The 26,693-nt window shown below is 37.4% G+C and overlaps 1 protein-coding gene across 8 annotated transcripts in view; it reads right to left on the bottom strand.

Annotated features, from left to right (window-relative positions):
• Positions 1-26,693, bottom strand: part of UBR5 (ubiquitin protein ligase E3 component n-recognin 5) — a 138,432-nt gene that overhangs the window by 25,329 nt on the left and 86,410 nt on the right. For 7 of the 8 annotated variants that reach the window (XR_015246813.1, XM_086695593.1, XM_086695595.1 and 4 more), the window contains exons 22-41: positions 26,159-26,285; positions 22,020-22,171; positions 21,497-21,592; positions 21,048-21,171; positions 17,649-17,746; positions 16,286-16,434; positions 15,676-15,767; positions 14,415-14,561; positions 14,209-14,327; positions 14,000-14,126; positions 13,781-13,910; positions 12,298-12,458; positions 11,937-12,176; positions 7,536-7,659; positions 6,820-6,931; positions 5,249-5,380; positions 4,471-4,732; positions 3,656-3,920; positions 3,274-3,485; positions 254-484 (exon numbers count right to left, since the gene is read on the bottom strand). Coding sequence is in view for 7 of the 8 variants with exons in the window: in XM_086695593.1 (XP_086551719.1) it covers positions 254-484; positions 3,274-3,485; positions 3,656-3,920; positions 4,471-4,732; positions 5,249-5,380; positions 6,820-6,931; positions 7,536-7,659; positions 11,937-12,176; positions 12,298-12,458; positions 13,781-13,910; positions 14,000-14,126; positions 14,209-14,327; positions 14,415-14,561; positions 15,676-15,767; positions 16,286-16,434; positions 17,649-17,746; positions 21,048-21,171; positions 21,497-21,592; positions 22,020-22,171; positions 26,159-26,285 (3,100 nt within the window). In the remaining variant the exon portion in view is untranslated. The remainder of the gene's footprint in view (positions 1-253; positions 485-3,273; positions 3,486-3,655; positions 3,921-4,470; positions 4,733-5,248; positions 5,381-6,819; positions 6,932-7,535; positions 7,660-11,936; positions 12,177-12,297; positions 12,459-13,780; positions 13,911-13,999; positions 14,127-14,208; positions 14,328-14,414; positions 14,562-15,675; positions 15,768-16,285; positions 16,435-17,648; positions 17,747-21,047; positions 21,172-21,496; positions 21,593-22,019; positions 22,172-26,158; positions 26,286-26,693) is intronic. The other variant, XM_086695597.1, reaches the window with a different exon arrangement.

The raw sequence follows: 26,693 nt of genomic DNA, 5'->3' as shown, positions 1-26,693 counted from the left end.
ACTCTAATAGAAAACATGACAAACTATCTCAGGCATAAAGCTTAACTAAATTCTTAGCTTTCCTGTTTTAAGCGAGGAGCAGCAATGGAGAAAGGGTGAACAGACTCAAACCCACTATCCCAAATGAAACATTCCTTTACTATTTTCTCTTTAGTTCACTGTTCTCTTCACTCCAAAAATCAGACAATATACTAAGAGACCACACTGAGCAAACAAGTATTCCCTAAACCAATCCCACGGCAAGTATGGATACCTTTTGCGTTCCAGTTGAGGTGTATCCAATGTTGTCTGCTGATTCATTGCTTTAATCCAATATATAAGGGCTTGAAAAACATATGCCACATGCTTCAATGAGCAAACATCCAAAACTGGAAGAACATCAGAATGCTCATCATTATGAGACCGCATTAAAGACAGTGCATAATTTAGGAAGTCCCCTCGGGCAGACATCATTCCTTGACGGGCGCTAAGCAATGTGGCACGTCTGTAGGAGTAAAAAGAAATGAAAATGTTTAAAAAAAAGAAAGCAAATGTGAAACTTACCATTATCATAAATATGCAAAATTAGGAACTGAGAATATCTGTAAATAAAAACTCATTAACCCTGTGACTCTGCTTTAGAGATAAAAACATTGTGCATGATTTACTGTCATGTACTTTATACAGGAAAGGAATTCTAGTGTCCTTTGGAAATGGACAAGGAACTCCTTCCCTACAGAAGACCCCAGTAGGTCTGGGGTAGGGTCCCCAAATCTGTATTTCTAACAAGCTCCTAGGTGATGTTGATGCTGTTCTGGGGATCACACTTTGAGAACCACTGTCTAACATGATACCAAAACACAAGCAACAAGAAAACACAGCACTAGACTTTATCAAAATTAAAAACATAGGTACTTCAAAGGATACCATCAAGAAAATGAAAACATACAAAAGGGGACAAAATTTCTGCAAGTCTGATAAGGAACTTAAGTCCAGAAAATGTAAGTAACTCACACAACTCGATAACAAAAAGACAAGCCAATTAAAAAATGGGCAAAGGATCTAAATAGACATTTCTCCGAAGATATACAAATGACCAATAAGCCCATGAAATGATGCACAACATTTAGCCATTAGGGAAATGCAAATCAAAATCAAAATTAGTTACCACTTCACACCCACTAGGATGGCTACCATTAAAAAAAACAAAAAACAAAAAAACCCACTAGTAACAAGTGCTAACAAGGATTTAGAGAAATGAGAGGCCTCACATTTGCTACTGCGAATGTAAAATGATGCAGCCACTTTGGAAAAGTCTGGCAGTTGCCCGAAAGTTTAACAGAGTTACATATGATCTAGCAATTCTACAACTAGGTATATTATCCAACATAACTGAAAACGTATCTATATAAAAACCTGTACACTAATGCTGACAGTGACATTATTCACAAGAGTCAGAAAGATGAAAAACCCAACTTATGAATGGATAAAAATGTGGCACATCCATACAATGAAATATTACTAGAAAGTAACATATTGACTGATAATGCTAAACCTGATGAACCTTAAAACCATTATGCTAGGTAAGAAAAGCTAGGCATAGAACAGACATATTGTATGATTCCGTCTATATGAAATGTCCAAAACAGGCAAATTACATTATAGAGACCAAGAGTAGATCAGTGGTTGCTCAGGGTGGGAAAGTAGGGGAAAATGGGAGGTGACCACTAGTAGGTATTTTTGTGGAGATGATAAAAATATTCCAGGGGCGCCTGGGTGGCGCAGTCGGTTAAGCGTCCGACTTCAGCCAGGTCACGATCTCGCGGTCCGTGAGTTCGAGCCCCGCGTCAGGCTCTGGGCTGATGGCTCAGAGCCTGGAGCCTGTTTCCGATTCTGTCTCCCTCTCTCTCTGCCCCTCCCCCGTTCATGCTCTGTCTCTCTCTGTTGCAAAAATAAATAAACGTTGGGAAAAAAAAAATTAAAAAAAAAAAATATTCCATAATTAACTGTGATGATGGTTGTGCAGCTCTGAATATATTCAAAAGTATGGAACTGTACACTTTAAATGGATGAAATATACATGAATTATATCTCAATAAGGTTATTATATTAGGGTGAGAGCCACAGTGAAGTAAAGGGAGACGAACAAGTCACCAATCTAGATCTATTATCAGAACTCTGTTATTCGGGGAGTGATGAGCCTTACAAAGACAAGGCTTGTGCCTGTTGGTGGAGCAGGCTTCCTAGGACAGGAAAGCAGAGGCCTCCCAAGTGGTCCAGATCTCTCTGCCAAGCATTCAATTTTGCCTTCTAGACATTTCCACCAAAACCTCTCCCAGCTCCTCAGTATTTTCAAAAGCCAAGTATGTCCATTCTACTGCTCTAGATTTTTCTCTTAATTTTCCTATTAGTTATTCAGAATCAAAGTCTAGCTGTAAATTCTGCCTCCTCCTGCTCTACCCCTCAACAAGGCCCTCAATTGTTATATGATTTCAATGCTTCTCTCTCTCCTCCTTCCTGGCCTTCACCAGCCCCACTTAAATAAATCTATTACCTTTCAATGGCCAATTCCAACCATAATCTTGTTAAGGTTCCTAAGCAGTCTCCTAGGCCCTTGTCTTTCCCCTGTTATGAGCCTCCCAAAGTAGCAAAGTTATTTCCCCTGAGCCAAAGCTAGAACCAAATCCTAGGACTCTGACCTCAGGTACCGGGCCCTTGCACTATACGGCACAGCCCCAGTGCTCTAGTGTTCAATGTTTGGGCTAATTCCTACTCCTGAAAAAGGTCATTTTATAACTGAAAGAAAGAAGACAACAAATACATAAAGAAATATACTTTAAATACAATTCAAAAGACTGGGGGCTGTAGAAAAAGAAATTGGATTCGAGGAGATCAAAGAACAGCTTTGGTAATCCCACATACTTTCCTCTTCCCGAATACAAAATGCATTCATACTCAATCATGGTCAAAATCTTCCTATAAATACATGTCTTTCAAGGGACAGGGGAGGGAGGAGGGGAAGCTTGGAGGACAATGAAACAAGGATGTAGATCAAGTACTTCAAAAATGAGAAGTATTTAGTATCAGATTCCTAACATATGAATGAATTTTGAAAAAAACAGCTTGGATTATAAACTAACTTATTCTGCTTCAACCACACAACAATTTAAAAAGAAGTAATACACTTCCCCCCCTTCAAAACAAAGTGAGGTCTAATGTAACAGCAACCAAAAAGCTCTAACTTCCTGGGATATAAGGGCTCTAACATATAAGCATATATGAAGAATTTCATACCGTCTGCCTTCAAGGGTTCGTAAACTAGCCTCTTCTCGTGCAGTCATCCTCTCTCTTCGAGCTGAATTCTGAGAAGCATGAAGAGGATGATTTGGATGTCCTGGATCACCAGCAGATGCTAATGCAGAACCATAACGTAATTGAGCTTCAGTAGAATCCATAATACTGACCATCCAGTTCCAAGTGGGAATAAGCTTTTCTTCTACATAATTCTATGAAGACCAAACTAAAATAGTTAAAACTATCCAAATAAAGTTAAATTTGATATATAGTAGTAATCTATAAACATTTAAGTATCTGTAATGTTAATTCCCATTACAGTGGAATTTTCACAATTGACATCCCAAAATTTATTTGGAGTAACTTTTCAATGTTTTCATACCTGTAAGTTTACTGCATCTTGATAAGTCAATTTCACAGCTGCTGGAATCTGAGAGTACACTAGGTGATTATACTTAGGAATAAGGCCCATCAAGTCCGAGATTTGTCTGATAACAATGCTGTAAGCCCTGGCTAAACTGCTCGCAGATGTTAAGTAGCTGCTGGCATTGCTAGCTTCCAAAGCAGCTGCTGCAGCAGCAGCACTCGTGCTGATGGTACCACTCCGGCGTAAATTTGAAGGATCAATATAAATCAAACCCGCTGAACTTGCTACAAAGGAAAAAGGACAACCACAACAAGCTGTCAGATGTTAATTGTGTTTCTCTAGCACTGTATATATTTAAAAGATCAACTGTAACGGCAAATATGGTCACCGAGTGAAAAACGTGGTCTTAAACCACACTAATTTAAGGGAGGGCAATGATGAGAGAGACAAGAATTACTATAGTGTTCTCAACCAGATGCAATTTTGCTACTGCCCCTGCCCATAGAGGGACATTTGGCAATGTCTATAGACAGTTTTGGTTGTCACAATAGGTGGGTGGGGTTGGAGGAGAGACTGCTACTGGCATCTGATGCATAGAAGTCAAGGATACTTCTAAACATCCTATAATGCACAATCACAAAGGATTATTCAGCCCAAAGTAATCATGGTACAGAGACTGAGAAACCTTGATATAATCATATGTAAATACTTTGTATTTGAACTCGGTAAAACAATGAAGAACTATTATGAAACTACTTGATTTGTATAGATGAACATACATAATTTTTAAAACCTACTTAAGCACTTTCAAGAATACCAAGTTTTCAGACTTGCCTGCTGGTGTGGATGTGCTGGAAGGGGCCGTGCTGGCTGCCCGCTGATGTTGGGTGTTGCGGACAGCCCACTGCATGGACCGGGGAGCTTGGGCAGCACCGTTGGCATGGGAGCTATTTGTGGTTCTCTCTAATGGCTCATCAAGCATAAAGGTCTCCTGTTCTATGTCATCACTTTGACTACTGCTGCTATCAGAGTCACTTGAGTCATTTGATTGCGAATCATCTTCAGAAAAGAAGGCAGGAACACTGCTTGCACCTAAATTTTTCATTTTTAAAACCAAAATCAATGTCAGTCTGTTGATATTTAAAACTACAGTGTACTCCGTCATTCAGGAAAATATTACATATATTAAACAGAATGCCAGGCTATAATAGCCCACAAAACTCATCATAAAATAGTTTAATTACTGGGGTGTCTGGATGGCTCAGTCAGTTGAGCATCCAACTTTTGATTTCAGCTCAGGTCATGATCCTGGGATCATGGGATCGAGCCCTGTGTTGGGCTCCACACTGGGTGTGGCGTGGAGCCTGCTTAATTTCTGCCTCTCCCTCTCTCTCTCTCCCCCACTCTACTTCCCCCTCCCTCCCTCCTTCCCTCTGCTCCTTTCCCCTGCTCATGTGCTCTCTAAAATAAGGGAAAAAGGATAAAGTTATAAAAAAGCTTAGCCACCCCTTGTACAAATCATAAGGAGTATAGTTCAACCATTTCATGCTGAATATAAATATGGCCTTAGTATAAGCAAGAAAGCTGGATAAGGAAAAGGTAACATACCTGCTTCCGAGCCAGCGGTTGCTGCTGTGACAACACTTCTACGCCCACTAGCATTATCTTGGTTGCTATGGTTACTTTCACTGTCACTTTCTGTTTCAGCTGCTGCTAACAAGTCCAGCTCCATGTCACTCCCTAGGAAATATATTTAAATAAGAAGGAGGGAAAAAATATAAGCGCACTCTGGAACAGACAGGGTCTAATAAGCCAGAATATCCTAAGTTAGCGGGGGGGGGGAGGGAAAAGTGATTATTATTACAGTAAGCATAACTGCCTGCTTAGAAGGAGAAAAATGACTAGGCAAATTATGGTCCTCAGTAGACTATTACACAGCAATTCAAAATCTGTTCTGCACAGCCTTAGGTAAAAAGGGTTGGGCAGGAGAACTTCCACCAATGGGTAGAACTCTGGGCTGGGACCACTGCTCCATTTTCATCTGTTTTACATATTGGGATTCCAAAAGAAGAAGGACGAAAGCTAAAAACGTCTATCTAGAATTTCATGGTATATACACATCAAAACATAAAATTATAAATGTGTGCAGTTTATTGTATGTCAATTACACCTCAACAAAGATGATCCCAAAAAGTCTATCCAATGGCTACTAGTAAGAATGGTTATGGTGGTAGCAAAAAGGCCAAAAGAATTAGTCAGTGGGGGAAAAAAAAAAAAAAAGGCACAAAAATTACACATACAGTATCTAAAAGACATGCATGGGAATGGGGCAGCAAAGGGAAAAGCTGAAAGTAAAAATACAAACTGTTAGGTCCAGGTGGGATTATGGGTCATTTGTTTTCCTTTTCTCTAAATTTGCAAATATTTCCTAATATGATTGTGACTATTTTAACTTCCTTGTAAGAAAAGAGAAAGTTAGGGGCGCCTGGGTGGCTCAGTCGGTTAAGTGTCCAACTTCGGCTCAGGTCATGATCTCACAGCTCATGGGTTTGAGCCCTGTGTTGGGCTCTGTGCTGAAAGCTCAGAGCCTGAAGCCTGCTTCGGATTCTGTGTCTCCCTCTCTCTCTCTGTGCCTCCCCTGCTCACACTCTGTCTCTGTCTCCTTCAAAAATAAACAAACATTTAAAAGAAAAGAAAAAGAAAAGAGAAAGTCAGGGGTGCCTGGGTGGCTCAGTTGGTTAAGCATCCAACTTCGGCTCAGGTCATGATCTCACGGCTTGTGAGTTTGAGCCCCATGTCTGGCTCTGTGCTGCCAGCCAGAGCCTGGAGCCTGCTTTGGATTCTGTGTCTCTGTCTCTCTCTGCCCCTCCCCACCTCACGCTCTCTCTCAAAAATAAACAAACGATACCAAAAAATTTTTTAAAGGAAAAAAAGGGTAAAGAAAGAGGATACGTTATTTTATACATATAAATATATATGAGCATGTACATATATATTTACAGGTGTGTGTGTGTGTATATATATATATAGCTGCTTCCTAAAATTTTGAAACAGATGCTACAGAATCCCTAGGCTGAAAATATGTTGAACATTACAGTCAAATGGGGCTTTTCTCTGTTAATATCCTTAAAGATACCTGATGTACTCATACTGAATAATTTCTCAAATAACCTGCATACCGTCTTCATCATGCTCATCATGTTGTCCCTCTGCCTCAGCATTTTCTTCCCCATGTTCTTCCTGTTCATCATGATGATCCTCTTCTCCAGCCACACCCTCCACCACCTCAACCTAAATCCAGAATCTCATTTGTAGACAATCAAAGTACATAAGAAACCCACATCTCTACCAGTGTTCCTCCACAGCAACGTAAACTTAAATACAAAGATCGCTAACTACAGAGATTATTAGCAGTCAAGAGTTTGAAAATCGTTGGCTAGTGACAACTTGCAATCAAAAATTATGTCAGATATCCTAAAATTTGTAATTGTCGTCCCTGTGCAGAACCTTAAAATTAATAGTTTAATAACTGGGTAGAAAGTGTATGTTTTTTTTTAACTTCCACAGTAATAAAATTTACCTAATGAATATGCGGTATCCATTCTGCCTTCAGATACATTGCACAAAACTACTAAAACTTTTTTTAACATTGAGGATATCCTTTCTATTAACCCTAAGTAAAAAGCAAGCTTCTGTTTCCAGTTTTGTATTATCCACTAAATCAAGGATTTAAATTAAAGTATTTTTAACACATACAACCACAAATGAGAACACATAACAAAACTCTAAACGTTAGAAGCAAACACATGTAATGATAGTAAACTACTATTAGTGAAACTTCTTCCCTCCCAAATAAAAGCCTCTCATCTACCACAATTAAAACAATTACAACCACCTCTTCCACGTCTGCTGAAACAATGTCATCCTGTTCTTCATCTCTGCCCCGAACAGGCTGCGACTGGCTGATGCGCCTCTGCTGTGGGTTCCGGATGATGTAAGAAGACTGAGACTGACTGGAGCTGTGGAGAATCAGGAGCTTATGAGGCCACTGCTGCCACACGGCACACTTTTTATGCTTCTCAGTGTCATTCGGTGTGACCCACTTACTAGGATGTTATTTTAAATCTGACCTAAAAATTCTTGGAAACTAATAATCCATAGATCAGAAAATATGGACCCCAGAGAAATTAATTTTACCATAGAGATTTAACTTAGAAACCTCAGAATTATTTCTACTTTTCTGTAAGTCATTTCATATTTGTTAACGCACATAACTGAAGCACATGAGTCCTTCCCACTGAAATAATCTCCAGGAAATATTTTTCCTTCTCCACTGCTTTCAGTAACAACAGTCCTCAACTTCCAAAGGCTCCAACAGCAGCATTCATCCATTAACAAAGTATGAATGGTGGTGATAAGTATGCTTATTACAAGTGATCTACTCTTCTAAGAGATCTGACATGACCTACTTTGCATCAGCTTATTAACCACTGACTTTACGCATGTAGAGGGAAAACATTAGTTGAAAAGTATGAATTTGAAAATAGAATCATAACAAAATGTGGGTGGCCAAAAAGTTCTACTTCCTTAAAAATCTGCCTTGGAAACAAACAGCCAAGAAAAGACAGATGCCTCCATTATAAAAGGAAGGGGAGAATGACAGAATGCAGCTTAAAATGCAGGTCAGAGATCAGAAGATGGTTGTTAAATAATCCTATGACCTACTATTATCCTTTATTTACAAATTAAGAAATGTTAAAGACCTTTAAACGTGTTTACACTGATCCTGTTCTTTCCTCACCTCAGCTGCTCTTAGAAATAAGAATCAAACCGGGGCGCCTGGGTGACGCAGTCGGTTGAGCGTCCGACTTCAGCCAGGTCATGATCTTGTGGTCCGTGAGTTCGAGCCCCGCATCAGGCTCTGGGCTGATGGCTCAGAGCCTGGAGCCTGTTTCCGATTCTGTGTCTCCCTCTCTCTCTGCCCCTCCCCCGTTCATGCTCTGTCTCTCTCTGTCCCAAAAATAAATAAATGTTGAAAAAAAAAATTAAAAAAAAAAAAGAAATAAGAATCAAACCAGTTACACATGAAGAATCCACTCAAACTCTCCACCTTCAAATACACAAGTAGTCTCAATATAGTGTTTAATACTAGAAATTTAAGTAACTGGTTCTTCACAGAGCCAGTGAATTACAAAACATATGAGGAAGCTCAAAGAAAATCTGAAGAGATAAAAAAGGGTATTTCCAAACTAAGATTTCAATATTTCCAGTATTAAAAAATAAAAGTCAACATTGTGTAAAGCCACAATTAATTAGTATTCCTTAAAAAGAAAAAAAAAAAAATCCTGAAACAAACATCCACAAGATCTATCGTCCCCTCAAAGAACATTAAGGAGTTATGCACTTAGTATGTATAATACTAATAACACCCAAAATATATGATACCCCCCATTCAGTTTTCTTCATAGCACGATTCAACTTTTTTCCCACTAGACTTCCTGGCACAACTATAGTCCTGAAGCCCTAACAGGAGTTGTTAAAATACTTCCAAATTTTGGGAACTTCTAGTTTCAGCAATTTGCCAACTGAAGAGAAATCCCTCTCGGTGTAGAACACCTAAATACATTAAATATTTAAAAACAAAGCACAGCTATCCTGGTGATAAAGGGAAACATTTGTACTGAATAAGCTTGAGAGCAATGGTGCCACCATTAACACCAAAGGCATCTGCTGATGTCCCTTAGGCAAGAAGGGTTCCAAGAAGCCACAGATTTCACAGGAGACAGTCTGGAGTATAAAGCTTCTACAGCATAGAAATCTGTTCTGTCCCCCCCACATAAATAAAGCCAAACATAAATCGGGAAAGGGTAACCTACTTCAAGAGACTTACCTATCTATATCAGCCATGGCTGGATGGGGCAGGAAAAATATCTCTTCAGAGAACTTTTTGTGGTGGTGGTGGTGGTTTTATTTTTGAAAGAGGGTGAGAGCACGGTGGGGAGGGGCAGAGAGAGGGAAAGGGAGACAGAAGTTCTGAAGCAGGCTCCATGCTTACAACAGAGAGTCCAATGCAGGGCTCAAACTAACAACTTGTGAGATCACAGACCTAATCCAAAGTCAGACACTTAACCAATGAGCCACCCAGGTGCCCCTCTTCAGGGAACTTCTAATTACAAACCTGCGCTCATGAAAGTTTAGGACTGCAATTTGTACTGTAAGGTACGGTGGGTTTGTGATGATTAATCCAAAGTCTCAACACTATCAATAAGGACCAAACAGCAATTATCTCCCCTTACAGTGCCATCTAATATTCAGGAATATAGGAAAAAGGTAAATATCCGTCTAGAATTATCTCTAAATATGTTTAAACTTTAATCACTGTATGACCTTGGACAAGTAACCTGAGTCTCATATTCTTCACTTTTAAAATTAGGATGATAGTGGTTATCTATGAGTTATTGGGAAGATTAAAACAGGTGATGCATTTACAACGCTTAAAAGTTCCTAGTTCATATTAAAATTTCAGTGAACAGTTTTTATATGAGGCATGGAGACAGAGAAACAGGTTGATTAATAAGGACAGTAAGAGTTTTAAAGAGGTGAAGGGAAGGGACAGAAGAAGGAAAAATACTAAACTCAAAACTTTACGTTCAGTGGAGTGATAATATACCACCTACCACCCCACACAAGGGAAATCGCAGAGACTAGCCAAATGTGTACTTTTTAGTTAAGACATGCCTGAAACACTGATCAAAATACATCCTTACAAGAGGGAGTGATTGCACCGTATAATAATGAAGGACTTTTACATTATATCAACAGTTGAAGAAAACATGACACTATTATCTTTCTTGATGATCCAATGAGATCTCCTTCTGGGAAGACATGACAGACTGACTCAATCAATCAAGGGGGATAAAGTGGAGAGCTGAAGAATGCACAATACTTAAATAAAGAGCCTAAGAAGCAGGGCAAAGGGACACAAAAATCTTGATACTTAGTAAGAACAGGCTGATGGGCACTTTTTCAAGTGAAGATCACCCCAAAAATCTTTTCAACAGATAAAAAGTGTTTATGTTCCGGAACATAAACACAAAGTAATACCACTTAAGTAACCAGGGAGCTCCTCACAGGGCTATCAGGCTTAGCAGACATCATATGGCGCCCAAGCAGATTTTGCTAACAGAATCACTGGATGATGGGGTATGTTTAGCAAGTCTGAAAATATACAGCTTGATTCGTAACCATTTCCAGCAAATCCTGAAAGCCTATCAGTGACAAAGCTACCATGAGAAAGCTTTGACAGACAAACCTGGACTTACATTTCAGGGTATCCTAGGAGACCTGACAATAAAGGAAAAGCTGGGATACATACTGGCACAGGGAATAATGAGAACAGTGAGAGAGCAGATACTGAACAAATCAACTCAGATGAAACCCAGGAATGAAGTCTAGGGAAATTGTGCTAAATTTAATAAGGAAGGCGTGCCTTAGTATCACAGAGATGTTTTCCAGGAAAGAAGAAGAGGGTCTTTAAGTCCCAAAGATCTTCATTAAACATCATTATGATTACACACAGTAACAGAATCAGACGTGAGAAAACCAAATAAACAAGTATTTGCTAAAGATCACTATAGCCCTCCAACTCAAAAGCATGACCCCTAAACCGTGAGCACATTGGCACTACCTGAGAGTTTATAACAAATACAGAACCTCAGGCCCCACCCAGACCTCCAAAATCTGCCTCTGCATTTTAATAAAATCCCCAAGTAATTTGCATGCATATTTAATAAAGCACTGTGCTAAAAGACACCAAAACGTTTCAGTTTCTAAACATTCTGACTCAACAAGCTTACAGTCTAATTACCAATGGGAAAGGTAAGTAAAATTTAAAAAATAAATAATCTTAAACTAGAAATATTAAGTTGATGAATTGTTTTAGCTCTCTCCTAGACAATATGGTTGTTGAGAATAACAACCTGCCCGCCCCCTAGACAGGAAGTATGTCTACAGAAGTCTGAACTTTCTTACCAGATTACTTTATTGGCATAATAAAAACAGTGCTTTTCCAACCAAAAGTAAAACCTACAACTATAAGCCTATTACCTTAGATGTGCAGGCACAATGTATAATTTTTCAAGTGCTCTCACAGGTTTCAAACAAAATAAAATCTTCACCATTTGTTACATAAACGATCAAGGACACTTCCAGAGTGCTAATAGAAAGGTTTAGTAAGCCAAATGTGACATTTCCAAAGAAAGAATTAATTAGAATCTGTTACCAGATAGAAATTTACCTGCTAGACTGATCAGATGATGGTCGTGGTGGTAGTGGTTCCACGGAGAACAGTTCTTCACTGCCTTGCATGGCATCTATGCTAGTACTAGCCAGAGTGAAAGGTGCAGTCGGGCGAGCGATCCCCATTCTGACAGGAACAATCAGCGACTCTGCTACATTGCACAGTTCTTCTACAGCGTAAGGTAGCAGTGCTTGGAATACACGCTTGCATTTTCCAATTGGCTGCGGAATAAAGTTACTGAAGCAAAAGGAAAAAATAGGAATCTTTTATGAAATCTTTTCATACACACAATGTTATCATTATCACAAAAAATGTGTGTAAAGTGATAGAAAAGCTCAGATCAAAAAGGATGTCTTACTTTTTCTTTTTGGATGAAGCCATTTCCACACTAAGAATGACAAAAACTCTTGCCACTGAACGCAAAAACCTCATTGTCACAGCAATAGCTTCTTCTCTACGTCCAGGTGTGTATTTGTTTTGGAGTTCTTTCACGAGTGTACCTAGTAGAGTATCTAAAAGCTTTAAAAATTGTAATAACTCTATTAATATGCTGAGACATCTCTTAAGATGTTTGGACATTTATAAAGCAAAAAGTTCAAACACCTTTTCAGTATTACCATTTCATAATAAAAATCTCAAAATAAATTTTACCAAAACACCTCTAATATCACTGATTAATTTATGCCCATGCCTACCATGTCTTTGACCTACAGTAGGCCTCGAATGTCTTCCGTTTTTAGTCTTCTAGTTCTATGTGTATCATACATAGAAAAATAACAAATATATCAAATCAGAGAAAGAATAATTTCACTCACTATAGGGTACATATTGAAACAGCAAAGTAGTTTCAAATATTTATATTAGTAAGTTCATAATCCCATCCCTCTCACTTAACCATTTTTATTGTTACTTTCTCGGTCTCATTTCTATGCATCATCTATCATATACATATTAATTATAGAGAACATCCAATTTTCATGTTATTTTGGGGTTTTTAAATGTTACTTAAAATAACCTTTATTTCTAAATTGCCGCATTACATTTCAGCAAGTGGCTGGGCTATAATTTGATTCAATAATCTATTATTGGCTCCATCAAGTATTTCTTTTCTATATTTTTTATTATTCTGTAACATGATCTTTTTTCTCATGTCACAAATTATTTCTTTATGATAAGTCGAAGGGCACAGGTTTTCTTTCTTCTTTTAAATGTTTGTTTATTTTTGAAAGAGAGAAAGAGAACACGAGGGAGGGGCAGAGAGAGGGGAGGACAGAAGATCCAAAGCAGGCTCCATGCTGACAGTCAAGAGGCCGATGTGGCTCAAAACTATGAACCGTGAGATCATGACCTGAGCTGAAGTTGGACACTTAACCGACTGTGCTACCCAGGCGCCCCAGAGGGCACTGACATTCCTATGGCTTGTGATATTATTGCCAAGTTGTTTTCTAAAAGAATACCAATGCAATGCCACCCGATCAGTGTCTGAATGTGTTCTTTTTCCCATAACCTCACCAGCACTAGGTTTTATGATTTATATTCTTTTCTAATTTCAGAGCAAAAAGGAGTACTTAAAAAAAAACATTTGCACTGAGTCAATTTTGAACACTGCTCCATACATTTCTATATACTGTTATATTTTTAGCACATTTTAGGATTTTTGTTTAGAATGAAAGGAGTTTCTGTGTTGAGATATTTAAATCACCCCCAAATTCCATTCCCCTGAATGTACTGTGTAATTAGACCTTATCAGTACTTAGGAGGTTGGATCAATAAAATTATGGGAAACTAAGTCAGAAAACATTCTTTTAATGTACTTGTAAACAAACATCCAAAGAACTTACCAAAATATCTGCTGTACACTTGACTATAAGGCAATGAGTGAAACAGTCCAGCCGAATGGTGCCACTTTGCTGATTGAGGTAAACTTGCTCTTCTGGCAAAAGATGGCCTATCCTACTGCTGGCACTGAGACTTGAGGGGGAAGGAAAAACAATGCATTGTAATCACCTCCATTAACAGGGGAAATACATAAATCTAAAACGTTTTTAATGAATACATACGGGTCTTTATTCTCCTGTGAGCCAAACATAATCATAGATTTCAAAGCATTCCAATCCTGTAGAACACGCTCCAATGCAAGCTGGGCAAACCTTGGGGGCTCTAAATCATGATCAGGCATATCTGAATCTAAGCAGAAAAAGAAACAGTGGGTAAGACAGAAATAAATAAAATCCTTTTTATATGGGTCACAATTGTCAGACTCACCCACCTTCAGGATTGGCTGTTTTTCTATTACGATCCTCCCTGATCCGAGGAGGTCTGTACTGGCAGTGCTCTACTGTCTGCCTTGCAACTGTCTGCACTAAAAACAGTAAGAGGTGCTCTCCCCTGCAAAATGGAACATCATTGTGAGCAGGGAGGGCTACTCAGATGTGCTGTGTTTTTCCAATTTATGTCCTAAAAAACCCCACTTGCCTGCTGTTTGGCAGAGTGACCAGATTAGTGGCAGTGAGTAGGCGATAAAGTAGATCAAGACGAGCAGACTTCTGTCCAGCAATTAGAGTTTTACACTTACATTTCTCCCAACAATCACAATACGCTGTTGGTGACGTCCGTTTGAGTCTAGAAAGAATTCATACACAAGTACAAAAAACAAAATTAAAAAAAAAAAAAAAAAAACCACAAAGATCTCTATTGAAATCATGGAGATATAATTTACTGACCCAAGATAGAACCCTTGTTAATATTTAAATGCAAAGTGTAACAATTCTTAAAGCATGCTTAACTACAAGTATTACTTAGTGGGATGAAGTCTACAGAGCAACTCTCCTGAGGGATCTTGTAATGACTTGAATATAGTCACGTCTTCCAGAACATCTTCCTTACTTCCCTATAGCCCCCATTCAGTGTAAGTGGTCCTCCTATGTGCATCTAATGAGCCCTAAAACCCTTATGAGCAAATGTTTCTTGCTTGTGTCCCCTGATAGGACTGTAAACCGTGCAAGGACAGAGACTCCCTTGTCCACCACCACCCAAATATCTAGTGTGTAACAGCACTTGCTAAGCAATCAATGAATAGATTCACTTTTAGATGTTTAAATTAAGGAAGAAAAACATATTAGCCAAAGTTCTTTTAATAAAAGTAATAAATAAGCACCAATGCAATATCTATAAACATTTTCTACTTGTCCTATATAATCATTTATTTTAAAGCACAATAGATGGTTTTTACAAACCAATTCTCTGTTAACCGTAACATCTACATATCTGTGGCACAATTATAGCTGATATCTCTGCTGAGACTCTAAGGCACTGCAAATGTTCATGCTGGAGTATTTTATTGCTTCTTAAGTCTGTGAAAATTAACACACTAGCCATGGTAACTCTATTGCTGGATGAAAGGTTATTACATTCACTTTAAGAAGTAAATAAAGCACAGGCCAAACATTCACCATTTTTCACTTAATACCTGTTATGATCTCCTGCTAGGAGACCCTACTATAGACTGAGACTCTGGAGAGAGAATATAGACAAAAGCAAATGAACAACATTTCAAAGTACACTTTAAATCAAGAACCACATTTTAATAAATAAACTGGCTTAAAGAGAACAACTTGAGAAAACCTTATGCTTCCTGAAAAATGAAATAAAACATTACCTTGGTATAGATTATTTTAATACAGCAATATGAATCTAAGCAGTTTATATAATTAAAGAAAACTAGAACTGTACTCACTTGCAATCATGACCTTTATGACAAACTCTTGCACATTCTGTACAACAACAGAGTGACTCCAGCAAGCCACAAGTTCGACACTCAAAAATATCCTACAATTAGAAGGGTTTATTTCTTAGAAGAATATAATGTACATTTCATTAGCTTAATTATTTCTAGTATTTTCTAAAGTCCATCACAATGAAAGCAGAGCAAAGCTAATGTGCTATGGAAACAGAATCATAAACGGGTACAGCACTGGAGGTACAACGAATGGAAATCAAATATTTATCAGTAGGGCAAAAATAATTCATATCACCACCCCCAAAAAGGTGCTATAGCTATAAAATCTGTGTCAAGAGGTGTGAATCAAATTATGCTACTGAGTGAAGATTTCTAATTTTCGTGATATCTAATAACTAATTTAATGATCATCTCCTTTGCCTCACTTATTTGGGAATAAAAATTATTTTTCTTTGGAGAATTTTATAACTCAGAATAAAAAGAAATATCAGACTCACAATTCCAGAGCTAAGAACTATAGAACTGTAATTCTAGTAATGGTGAAAGGGGAAAAAAGAAAAGAATACCTGAAGACAGCATAAATACAAAGAAGTCTAAAACGGCCTACCTGGTTAATGTGCTCTGCTCCTGTCCATGTAAAACTGCAGGTATCATTACAACATAACACATATAAGGGTGAGTCATCAGGGTTGGTACCTGATGGGCAAACCATTCCCATAAACACATCTTCCTCTTTTTCACTCGAGGATACTTCAGCTAAAAAGATTAAGAACACAGTAGTTCACATACCAAGACAGGCCTTAATCACAATCAGCTACTGCTTTACTCAAATGCAAAAGCTCTAACATTTACACAGTATAAATCAAAACTACTATATATTAATTTTAAAAACTGAAATACAGGGTGCCTGAGTGGCTCAGTTGGTTGGGCATCTGACTCCGGCTCGGGTCATAATCTCGTGGTTATACTGAGTTCAAGCCCCGCATCAGGCTCTTGTGCTGACAGCTCAGAGGATGGAGCCTGCTTCGGATTCTGTCTCCCTCTCTCTGCTCCTCCCCCGTGCCCACGCGCGCACTCTCTCTTGCTCTCTCAAAAATAAATATACGTTAAAAAAAAAACCCAAAACTGATATACAAGTCAACATGCAAGGAAATCCAGTCAGTTCTGGTGCAAAATAAAGCAAACTGTAATTATATCATAACCACATGACAACAATACACCACACCTCAGCTGAATACACAGCTCTATGTTATGCAGTTAAGATTCAAGTTCTAGCTCTATTTAATAAATTATAGACAATCACATAAATTTTAGAGTCTTCTAAAGGCTGGGTGTAGGAACTGATATTCCTTACTGCTTTCTATTAAGCAAGAATTCCAAGTCAGAAGAAAGAACAATAAGAAATCTGGCCTATTATTTCCATAAATTTGTATCATGATCAACAGTTAACCACTGGCAGGTTCTATCAGTAACCCGTCTTTATTTTCAAAAGATCAGTCATGGGACACCTGGGTCGCTCAGCTGGTTTAAGCACCTGACTCTTGATTTTGGCTCAGGTCATGATCTCACGGTTCAGGAGAGCAAGCCCTGTACTGGGCTCTATACTAACAGCACAGAGCCCACTTGGGATTCTCTTTCCTTCTCTCTGCCCCTCCCCTACTCCCCATTCTCTCTCTCAAAATAAATAAAAATTAAAAAGAAAGTCATTACGTTACCCATCATGCACTTTTTTTTTAATTTAAAAACTTATACCAGCTGTTTTTTGGTGGAAAGTTCGAAAATACAATATACTTGAAAAAGGTACAAACATGAATTTTACACACACAAATACACAAAAGAATTATCTTGATAGCTTCTACTCAATTATTTCATCATGCAAAAATTAGGTTTGATTAATTGTATAATAAATGTAGAAAAGAATCTTTTCAATTAAAAAATAAACAACTCTTTTAGGACTTGTAATAAATTACCTTTTGCAATTTTCTGGGCTGTTTCTAAGATGGTAATTGCAGCTGGATAAGCTCGGCCACTTACAGCTGACATAAATGGGGTCATCCCTCTTGCGTCCCTAAAATGAGAAAAATTATGCATAAAAATATTAATTTTTAAATATTTCCTTTCTTCATTATAAAAGAAATGTTCAAGATGAAGCAAAAAAGTCATTTTGTTGTATTAAATAACATCCTACCACTCAAAGGAAATCCCTGGTGGTATTTTCTAGTCTCCTATTACCACATGTAAAAAAGGAAGCCCCTTGTCTAAGAATCCTTGTCTCTCTCAACCATGCTCTCCTTTCTTGGTCTTAGTGACATTAAAAAATAAATCAGCAGGGGCTCTAGAGTCAGACTAATATTTTCTAGATGTGGTGATAACAGGCTCTATCTCATACAATTGTGATGAGGATTAAGCCAATTGTTACTTAAAAGCTTTTCATTTGCTTAGCAAATAAAATGTACTCAATAAATGTTAGCTATTTTTATGTATTTTCTCTTAAAAATGTACCTTCAATATTCTTCACTAAATTTCTATTCCCTCCTGGATCCTTTGCAATTCCCCAAATTTAGTCCTCAACCACCTGTGCCTCTCTCTCTCTCTCTCTCTCTCTGATCCACCAAAGCAACTACCACTTCTATGATGATAACACAGTTTAAACATCTACATTGCTTACTTGGTAAGTCTACTTAGGATTTCCCAGTGATACTGCACTTTCAAAATGTCTAACAACTAAAATCACCTTTCTCCCCAAACCTACTCTCTACCTATGTCGGCCAACAGCATCACTGTTCCTGGGAACTAAGACAAAAAATTTGGATTCTTCATGAAGTCCCCCTTCTAACTCAATTTTTTGCTCTTGCATCTAATCCCTTTTTTCCATTTTCCAGTTCAGTTTATTATAACACATATACTAAAGGCAACAGGTAGACATAAAAAAACAAAGCCTCAACTCCAGTCTCTACTCTTACCTATTTTACTCCTTTTTTTTATGCCACCATCACATTATTATTCTTATAAACCCACTTTGATACTATTATAGTCTAACCAAAGCCATCTGAGGATTCAAGCCCAAAGAACAGAGACCAAAGTGGTGGCTTTAACCTACTTCTTCAGATTCAGTGGCTATTGTTCTCCTCTTCTAATCAGATGCATCACTGTTTCCTTAAGTATTTATACTTCTCCATTTTTATGTTGTTGCTCACTCTTCTCCCTACCTATTCCCCCAGCTTCATACTACCTCCCTGCTCAGATAAGAATGAGCCAGCTGAGAATAAAGTCCTCTACATCTTTACTAGCCAGGAGGATTTTACCAAAATTTACTTTCTTTAGCTTATATTATTAAAGCAAACTCCAACCACCCACACCTAGGATTGGAGGGACTTGGGAGGAAGGGGGGTACGGAATGCTTAAATTGGAAATAATGTATTTTTAAACAATCCTTCATCCTCATCTCACACACACACACACACACACACACACACACACGCATCACCATCACAGGCATGCTCTCAAACTAAGATTCAATGCTCTGAAGTATTCTCCTAATACTTTATATATTGCCAAATACAATTAAAGCCAAGAACCTTTCTTAACTGGGTCATCTGTATGGTAACCAATTTCCAGTTATACCACTTGGAAAATTTTATTAGCAACTCCAGGAAATTCTCCTATATGTGTAATATAAAAAAGGAAACAAATGACCAATTTGAGAATTCCTATGCTTATCAACTAAAGGGCAAAAGAACTTTGCCTTTCCTCTAATTTGTTTCAAAGCTGTCATCAACAGTACCAGCTTATTAATAGAACGACGTATTCAGTGTTTTCCAAATAGTTCATGTATTTTCTCAGAAAAGGGGTTGGGGGAAAGCAACTACTATTGAAAGGGCACTGAAATAACTAGTGAACTAGAAACACACTGCAGAAATGCAAAATGGATTAAAAATAGAGAGAAAGGAAGTAAGAACTTTCAATGAATTTTGAGACAACACCAAATGATTGAACAAATTGTACAAAGATAATACCCTTAAAAAACACCAAAAATTCAAGTGAGGAAATAACAATAGAAAGATATACCTTTCTGAAACAGAAAGAATATATTGGCATATATACCATTTTTACCTATGCCTCAAACCACTAATAAATTAGTAAGCTTCTTCTGTAATAATAACTTATTTCCAAGTCAGTGACTTATTTTACTAGCGGGGGTGGCCTTCATTAAAGTAGTAAGTTCACAAATTATGTTCATTATGGCCTAAGGTCAATAAGGCTTAAACAAAAATCCCCTTGCCCTTAATAATAAAAAACTCAAAACACCTTCTTGTACTTAAATATGGAGAGGTTGCTTAAGGGTGATGCCTGGGAGTCTCAGTTCTGGAATTAAGACATGGACCACGGATGGAATTCCAGCCACTCACTAGTTTTGTGACCCTGAGTGGCTTAATTAATCTCTAAGACCATTTCTTCAAATATAAAATGGGAATAGTAGTACCTACTCCAGACAGCTATTGCTAGAATTGGAAGAGTTAATCCTTTGGCACAGATAAGAGCTAACTTTTATAAAAATGCTTATTGTTATGAATTTGTAAAGGAACATAAACAATCATGCTGAAAGCAGAGCTATACTCTGTCAATGGTTAGTGAGCACTTATCACATAATACTTATCAAAAACTTCATAATCTCATCATGATTTTGCAAGTCCAAAAAGATTTCCAAAGAAACCATCAGAATCATCCACAGAGTTTTAGCATACAGATTCCAGGCCCCATCCCAGACTTACTGAGTCATACTTTTGCTGCAAAGTTTGGGGAAGAATCTGTATAATTTTTTAAGTTCTCCAGGTGACAGTGATGGAATTTATGAATTCACATTTGAGAATAGCTATGCTGTGATTTTTTAACACACGCACACACACCTCCTGATCAAACTTACGTAAAATTGGTTTGTATTCATTTAGTGTGCACTGTATTATACTGATGTCTTTCATTGAAGAGAGCTTAGTTAATTACAGAGGGAATAAATGCTAGATTCTGATCAATTAGTTTAAATTCACATAAGATAACTGTTGCCCATACATTGCAACATCAACTTAAACAGTAAAAGGAGCTAAGCTAGATCTTCATATCAAAAGCATATTAGGCGCGCCTGGGTGGCTCAGTCGGTTAAGCGGCGGACTTTGGCTCAGGTCACGATCTCACAGTTTGTACAATCAAATCCTGCATCTGGCTCTGCGCCCACAGCTCAGAGCCTGGAACCTGCTTCAGATTCTGTGTCTCCTTCTCTCTCTGTCCTTTCCCCACTCTCACGCTCTCGGTCTCAAAAATAAATAAAGATCGAAGAAAAAAATTCATTAAAAAAAGTGTATTAAACTTCTTACTTGGCAGACAGGAGTTCTCGTAAATAGGGCTGCAGAACAACACTGTCGCATAACAATTTTAATATAAAATGAGCATTGGCCTTCCGATCCTTGGATTCTACTACAGATGGCTCTGTGGAAGGACCTGTAATTAAGCAAATCCATTTGGTAACAAGAGTAAACAAGAGTGAAAAGAATATTCTGAAATAACATTAACAAGGAACCATTAAATAAACCAACAGAAAAATATTCTAGTATTAGCAATAAACTGCTAATTTCATTATACAGAATTTAAACACAACACATTTTACAACTCCCAAATGATTTTACAACACTACAACCTCACTGACATATGAAGATCTAATTCAGAGAATTAGATGTTTTTCAAGCCAAGGTAAGTCTCATTGAGATAAATTGTGGCTTTGTAGAAACCCAAATGCCTAGGCAGATAAAATAGTACAGATTCTCACCTGGAATGGTGGAGGTGCTTGGTCCTTGACCGGTGCCAGTCGCTGCTGTGGTAAGAGATCCCACAGCAGGGGCCAGGATAAAATCAATGTCACCATCTTTCAGTAAACAGAACAGCAGGATGTACATCATTATAGGCAACATATCCCTAACATTTTCTCTTAACTGGCCTTAAGGCTTTTTCTCTGCAAGCCAAAGGTCAAATCGGACAGAGGTTTAAGTGGAAACTTGTTTTCCAAATTATGAGAGAAGGAATCCTCTGAATTATTGACTTGTTATGATGTATTACTAGTTAGCTTCTTGCCAGTGTGGAAATATATTATCTCAATAAAACAGTTTCTAGAATTTTAATTTTTAAGTTATAAACCCCTTAAACCAAATCTTTGCAACTAAACTGGTTACAATTTGCTCATTATGCTACTTTTAAATACTTCAGATTTCTAAATATCCCATTCAAGTGTTCAATTTCCTTTCTCTCAGGACCTTGTTTTTTTGCTAAACACTAAATAAAATAACAGATCTTACCAGGATCCATCGCAGGAGGGTCAGGAACCCAACTAGGGGGAGCTATGGGGGGTGAAACTGGATCCTGGTGGTCACTGGATGAAGCTCCAGCTTCATGTCTACCCAAACCAGCTGCTCTCAACGAACGTCTCATCATTTCCCGTAACCTCAAACTAGAAGAACATGGACAAAATCAGAGCTCACTACCATGGCTAAATGTAATGAAAAGGTGTACAGAACTCATCTGAGATCAAAGTTTGTTCTATAAGCAAATACTCCAGGCAAGGGAAGTGAAGTACAAATGCCAATTCTGGAATCACAAAGTCAGTGAGGGATAGAAATGAAACTGGGGGCACCTAGTACCCAGTTCAGCACTAAAACCACTATATTAAGCTCCCACACAAACTTAAGCACAGGGAACAAAACTTACGGTGAAGATTAGAAAATAATCTTTCATACATTAAGGTAAATGAACAGCTGAACATTAAGACAAAAAAATTTCTGTCCCCTGTTTATAATCAGTGAGAATTAAGTTTAATAATAGACATCAGCAAACATACTAAGTAGCACAAAACCAATATTGTTAGCCCACTAAATAAAATCCCTTTGCTGTGATCTCAAAAACAATTAAACTAATGTCCACACAGTGAGTAGTTTTAAAACAAAGACCAATTTAGATTTATTTTTTATACCCAAAAAAAAAAAAAAAAAAAAAAAAAAAAGGAGTTTTTTTTTAACAGTACAATTTGTATCCCAAGGAATTTAATGCAACTGGAGCTTATAAAATGTGTTAGATTAATGTCTGGGCGTGATTTTTTTTTTCCTCCTGCTATACAAGAAAAAAAAATACTGCACAGGTGTGCACATCACTAAAAAGAAAAGGAAATAATCACAAACACAGACCTTGTTAGGGGAACTGGTAACTACCTGTATAAAAATCTATACCTCTGAATAAAAGCTTACAAAGCCTACAAAATTAACACATTATGAACTAACAGCAATTAAAGAGAGAGCATATGAGGCAAATCCTTTCCGTCAGCCACAATTTTAGAGCTTCTAAATGAATAAAGACTAAAAATTCAATTATAAGGGCCAGGCAACACATAAGGGACTTCATTCTCCCATGCAGATTTAATCCCAGACACAACATTTCTCTGATGTGAAAGACCTACCACCTTACCAGGTGAGCATTATATATATGTCTACAAATAAGTAATTTAGAAAGATTTTTATTAATGTTTGAATCTTCTAATTATAATTGTTATGTAATCCGAGGGTAAATGTGTTTTTCCATATTGATACACTTTCAATTTCAAAAGGACAAATTTTCTAAAACTTTTACAAAAATTTCCTTTAGAGGCTACTTTCAAGAACACATCTATTTTATAAAGCTTATGTATGACGATATACCTCTGGGAACAGAAACATTCTTTGGAAGATTCTGCAAAGTAAATTTTAATGTCTTAAATAATGTATTAGTTATTATAGTATTCACTATCAAAAAATACCTACAAGTAATTCTTTTATGGTATCGAGACCTTCTCTCTCGCAATTTAGATATCTGAGTTTTTATAATATGGAGGGGAACAGGACATAGGGATTATGTCAGTCGAGGTCACTTCCCTGTCCGAAGACATCACCCACAGAGAAAGGCAGTCTCCTTACCAGTTAACAGCACACACCAGGGTGACTGTTCACATTGTGATGTTCCTATACAATTTTAAGCTCAATATATATACTTGGTATCCTAATGTGTCTTACTCAAAATAGAGAAAAAAATCAGTAGTAGCTGGGAGGCACTGCATATAACCTGAAAATAAATACATGTTTGGGGCCTATTAAGAAGAATGCTTACATCAGGGTCACAAACTCAATGCCTCCTGGGCCTGGAAGGCAGTATCAGTTGAGGAAAGGGCAGTCAGGTGTAAGAAATGGGGAGTAATGGCAAACTAGAAGCATACATGCTCATGTGAAGGCATTCAAATTTTAAAGAAAAAAAAAAAAAAATTTAACCGTGCACAGGCCAAAAAACATATGTGGGCTATTTTCCAACCTCTAGCTTAGAGCAGATTAAGAATAAAATGAAGATAAGTGGAGACCATAGTCTCATCTTGAACTTGCAAACTCCCAACTCTGTTGTTGTGATGTAGTCAATTCAATATTAAATGAGGGGGTCATTCCTTTGTCATTTTAAAAAATTGTCCTTAACCTCTTTTCTTCATTAGGTCTTGGGAACATTTTTAAGTACAATGCCCAGCTCCTCATATAGATTCTTTAAAAACAAAAAACAAAAAACAAAAAAAAGAAAATTATTCTTCAAGATGTTGTACACAATTCATGAAGATTCACCTGTATCCTCAGTGGCTGAGGACAATACTGAGGAGATACCACCTTGGCTGCTAAGATTCAGAGTTTTGACATTTCTTCGATAGGCTTGCCTGGAGTCATCGTATTTTCTGACAATATGGAAGAATTCAAGGATGATGTAATTTCCTCTTTGTAAGCACGTTATATCCATGCTACAGAAGCCTTAGAATCCAGTCATGTTCAAACATACCACTGTGACAAAAAAGCGAAGGTCATGTGTCTTCCAGATTAACAATCTCTAGAGTACATACACCTGCAATCAGATGCATCAATCAAGCTTTCCACTAAATCTGCCCTTTGTACTCAGGAACTATGAGTCACATAACAAAACTTCTGAGTCAAATCATCATCTGAAGACATTTAACAGTACTCCATTCAATATTGAAATTGCATCAGTTTTGAGCTTACAGCTCATGAATCCCAGCCTGCATACTCATCAAGGGGCATCGCCTAGAAAATCCATTGTAGGCTAGAGGAGGGTTTCACTTCAATGAAGCAGAGTCTGTGGACTTCCTACTGCCCGGCGTGGATAATAAGACTCCTGTGCTTTCATCTGTTCAACCGGCAGCCCTGAGTTTGAACTGGTTAAGAGCACTGCAGTGAAATCTTCGGCAAATGCCTCAAAGGAGCTTACTCTGCAAATTATTTCTGTGAGCAACACATCACCCACTCTTGAAGCTCCTTTTAGTCTTTGCCTTCAAAATAATCCTTACATGAAAAAAAGATGGCAGCACTGGCATTGGACCAACCATATCAGAGTCCAACTTGATCTGCACCTGTATTTTCCCTGAGGAAATGAAATACCTGAAATAATTCAGACACTAATTTCTTCAAGAAGAATTTAAGTTGCTTTCCATTTTAGACCAAACACTTTGTCTGCCTAGTGTAGTCCTAAACAAATAAGCTGGTGATAATTTCCATTTTGTATCGTCTATATAAGGTCTTTGTACTGTTTTAAATTACAATTTGGTCACCCATAGTTTTTGATAAATTTCATTTCAGGATATTTTTGAACCTGGGAAGCTATCAACTTGGTACCAATTTTAGAAGAATCATTTTTAAAGGGAAAGTTGGATATGGAACAGAAAATAGGCAAAGAGACTCTTCACTTTAAGTAGACTTTACAACCTATCACATTAGCACAGAGAGCAGTGTTTCCGTCAGTGATCTGTCAAGTGTCCAAGAACTCTGGCTCTCGTGTCTAATATACATGTGCTTTTTCCTTCAGAAAAAAAAAAAAGAAAAGGAAAGAAAAAAAAAAACTATATCCTGAATTCTTTATATTCTTCATCTATTCAAACACCTAGTGATTTTTAATGTTATTAAGGTTTGTCCATCCCACAGCCCAGAGAGCTGAAAATTTTAAATACCAAACATTCATAATACACACCAGCCTTTCGTTTCTTCCCAGATCATTAAGACATCTGAGAAATTGATCTAAATAAGTAGTCTGAAAATAAAAGATTGAAATTCTTTCCATTATTGTTATTACTTGTTCTCCAACTAAAGAAAGTAATTTCCTAGGAAACAAGGGTGATAAAATACATCCAAAGGATCAAGGTTGAACTATATGCCTAAATTATCTCAAGTTTCTGAAGCATCCTAGGTCCTACTGTTCTATACTTAAAATCTAATTAGATATTATCAGATCTTTTTCCCAGGGTGATATTTGGAGGAACAAAAACAAAGCAAAAGGACCTGTCAATTCATGCAAATGATAGGTGAAAGATGTATTTTTCTGAACTTGGGTTCTGTTTCCGCCAATTAAACTTTCCTGGTAAAAATCACATTACCTTCGACTACTTGATGATCCAGCCCGATTACCTGGGCCATTACTTGAAACAACGGATATTGCATTTGCAATGGCCTCAACAGCAGAAAGCCTTTCTGCAAATGTATTTCTTTCAGAGCGCTCTGCTTCTGAAATACAAGAGAAAAAACTAGGATTAATTTAAACTTCAAAAATAATTAAGAGATTAAGTATGTATAGGCCATTAAATGCTAACTACTCTGTACTTTAGTGCTCTAATTCACATACTAGAGATAATGAATAGCTTAATTTTTTCCTCCTTAGAGCAACAGACACTGAAGACAGATTTAACTATGATTTTTAATATGTGAGTTATTTCCTTATTCTGCCTTAACTTTCAACCCCCAAAGGTCAAACATAAGATGATTCATAAGTAGACTGAAATCTAGCTTTCACTACCAAGGGAGAAAAAGACCCATAATTCGGTACCTCAGTCTTGGTTTATATACTACTCATCCCCCTTTAATGATAAGGAAGTAAACCACCACTCAAAAATGCAGCCACACAATGTCACTGGC

Source organism: Puma concolor, chromosome F2 (genome assembly GCF_028749965.1).
Source record: "Puma concolor isolate L17-30 chromosome F2, mPumCon1.1.hap2, whole genome shotgun sequence".
Classification (NCBI taxonomy): Eukaryota; Metazoa; Chordata; class Mammalia; order Carnivora; family Felidae; genus Puma; species Puma concolor.
Note: the sequence above shows the minus strand (reverse complement) of the source record. Positions and strands in the feature narration are given on the sequence as shown.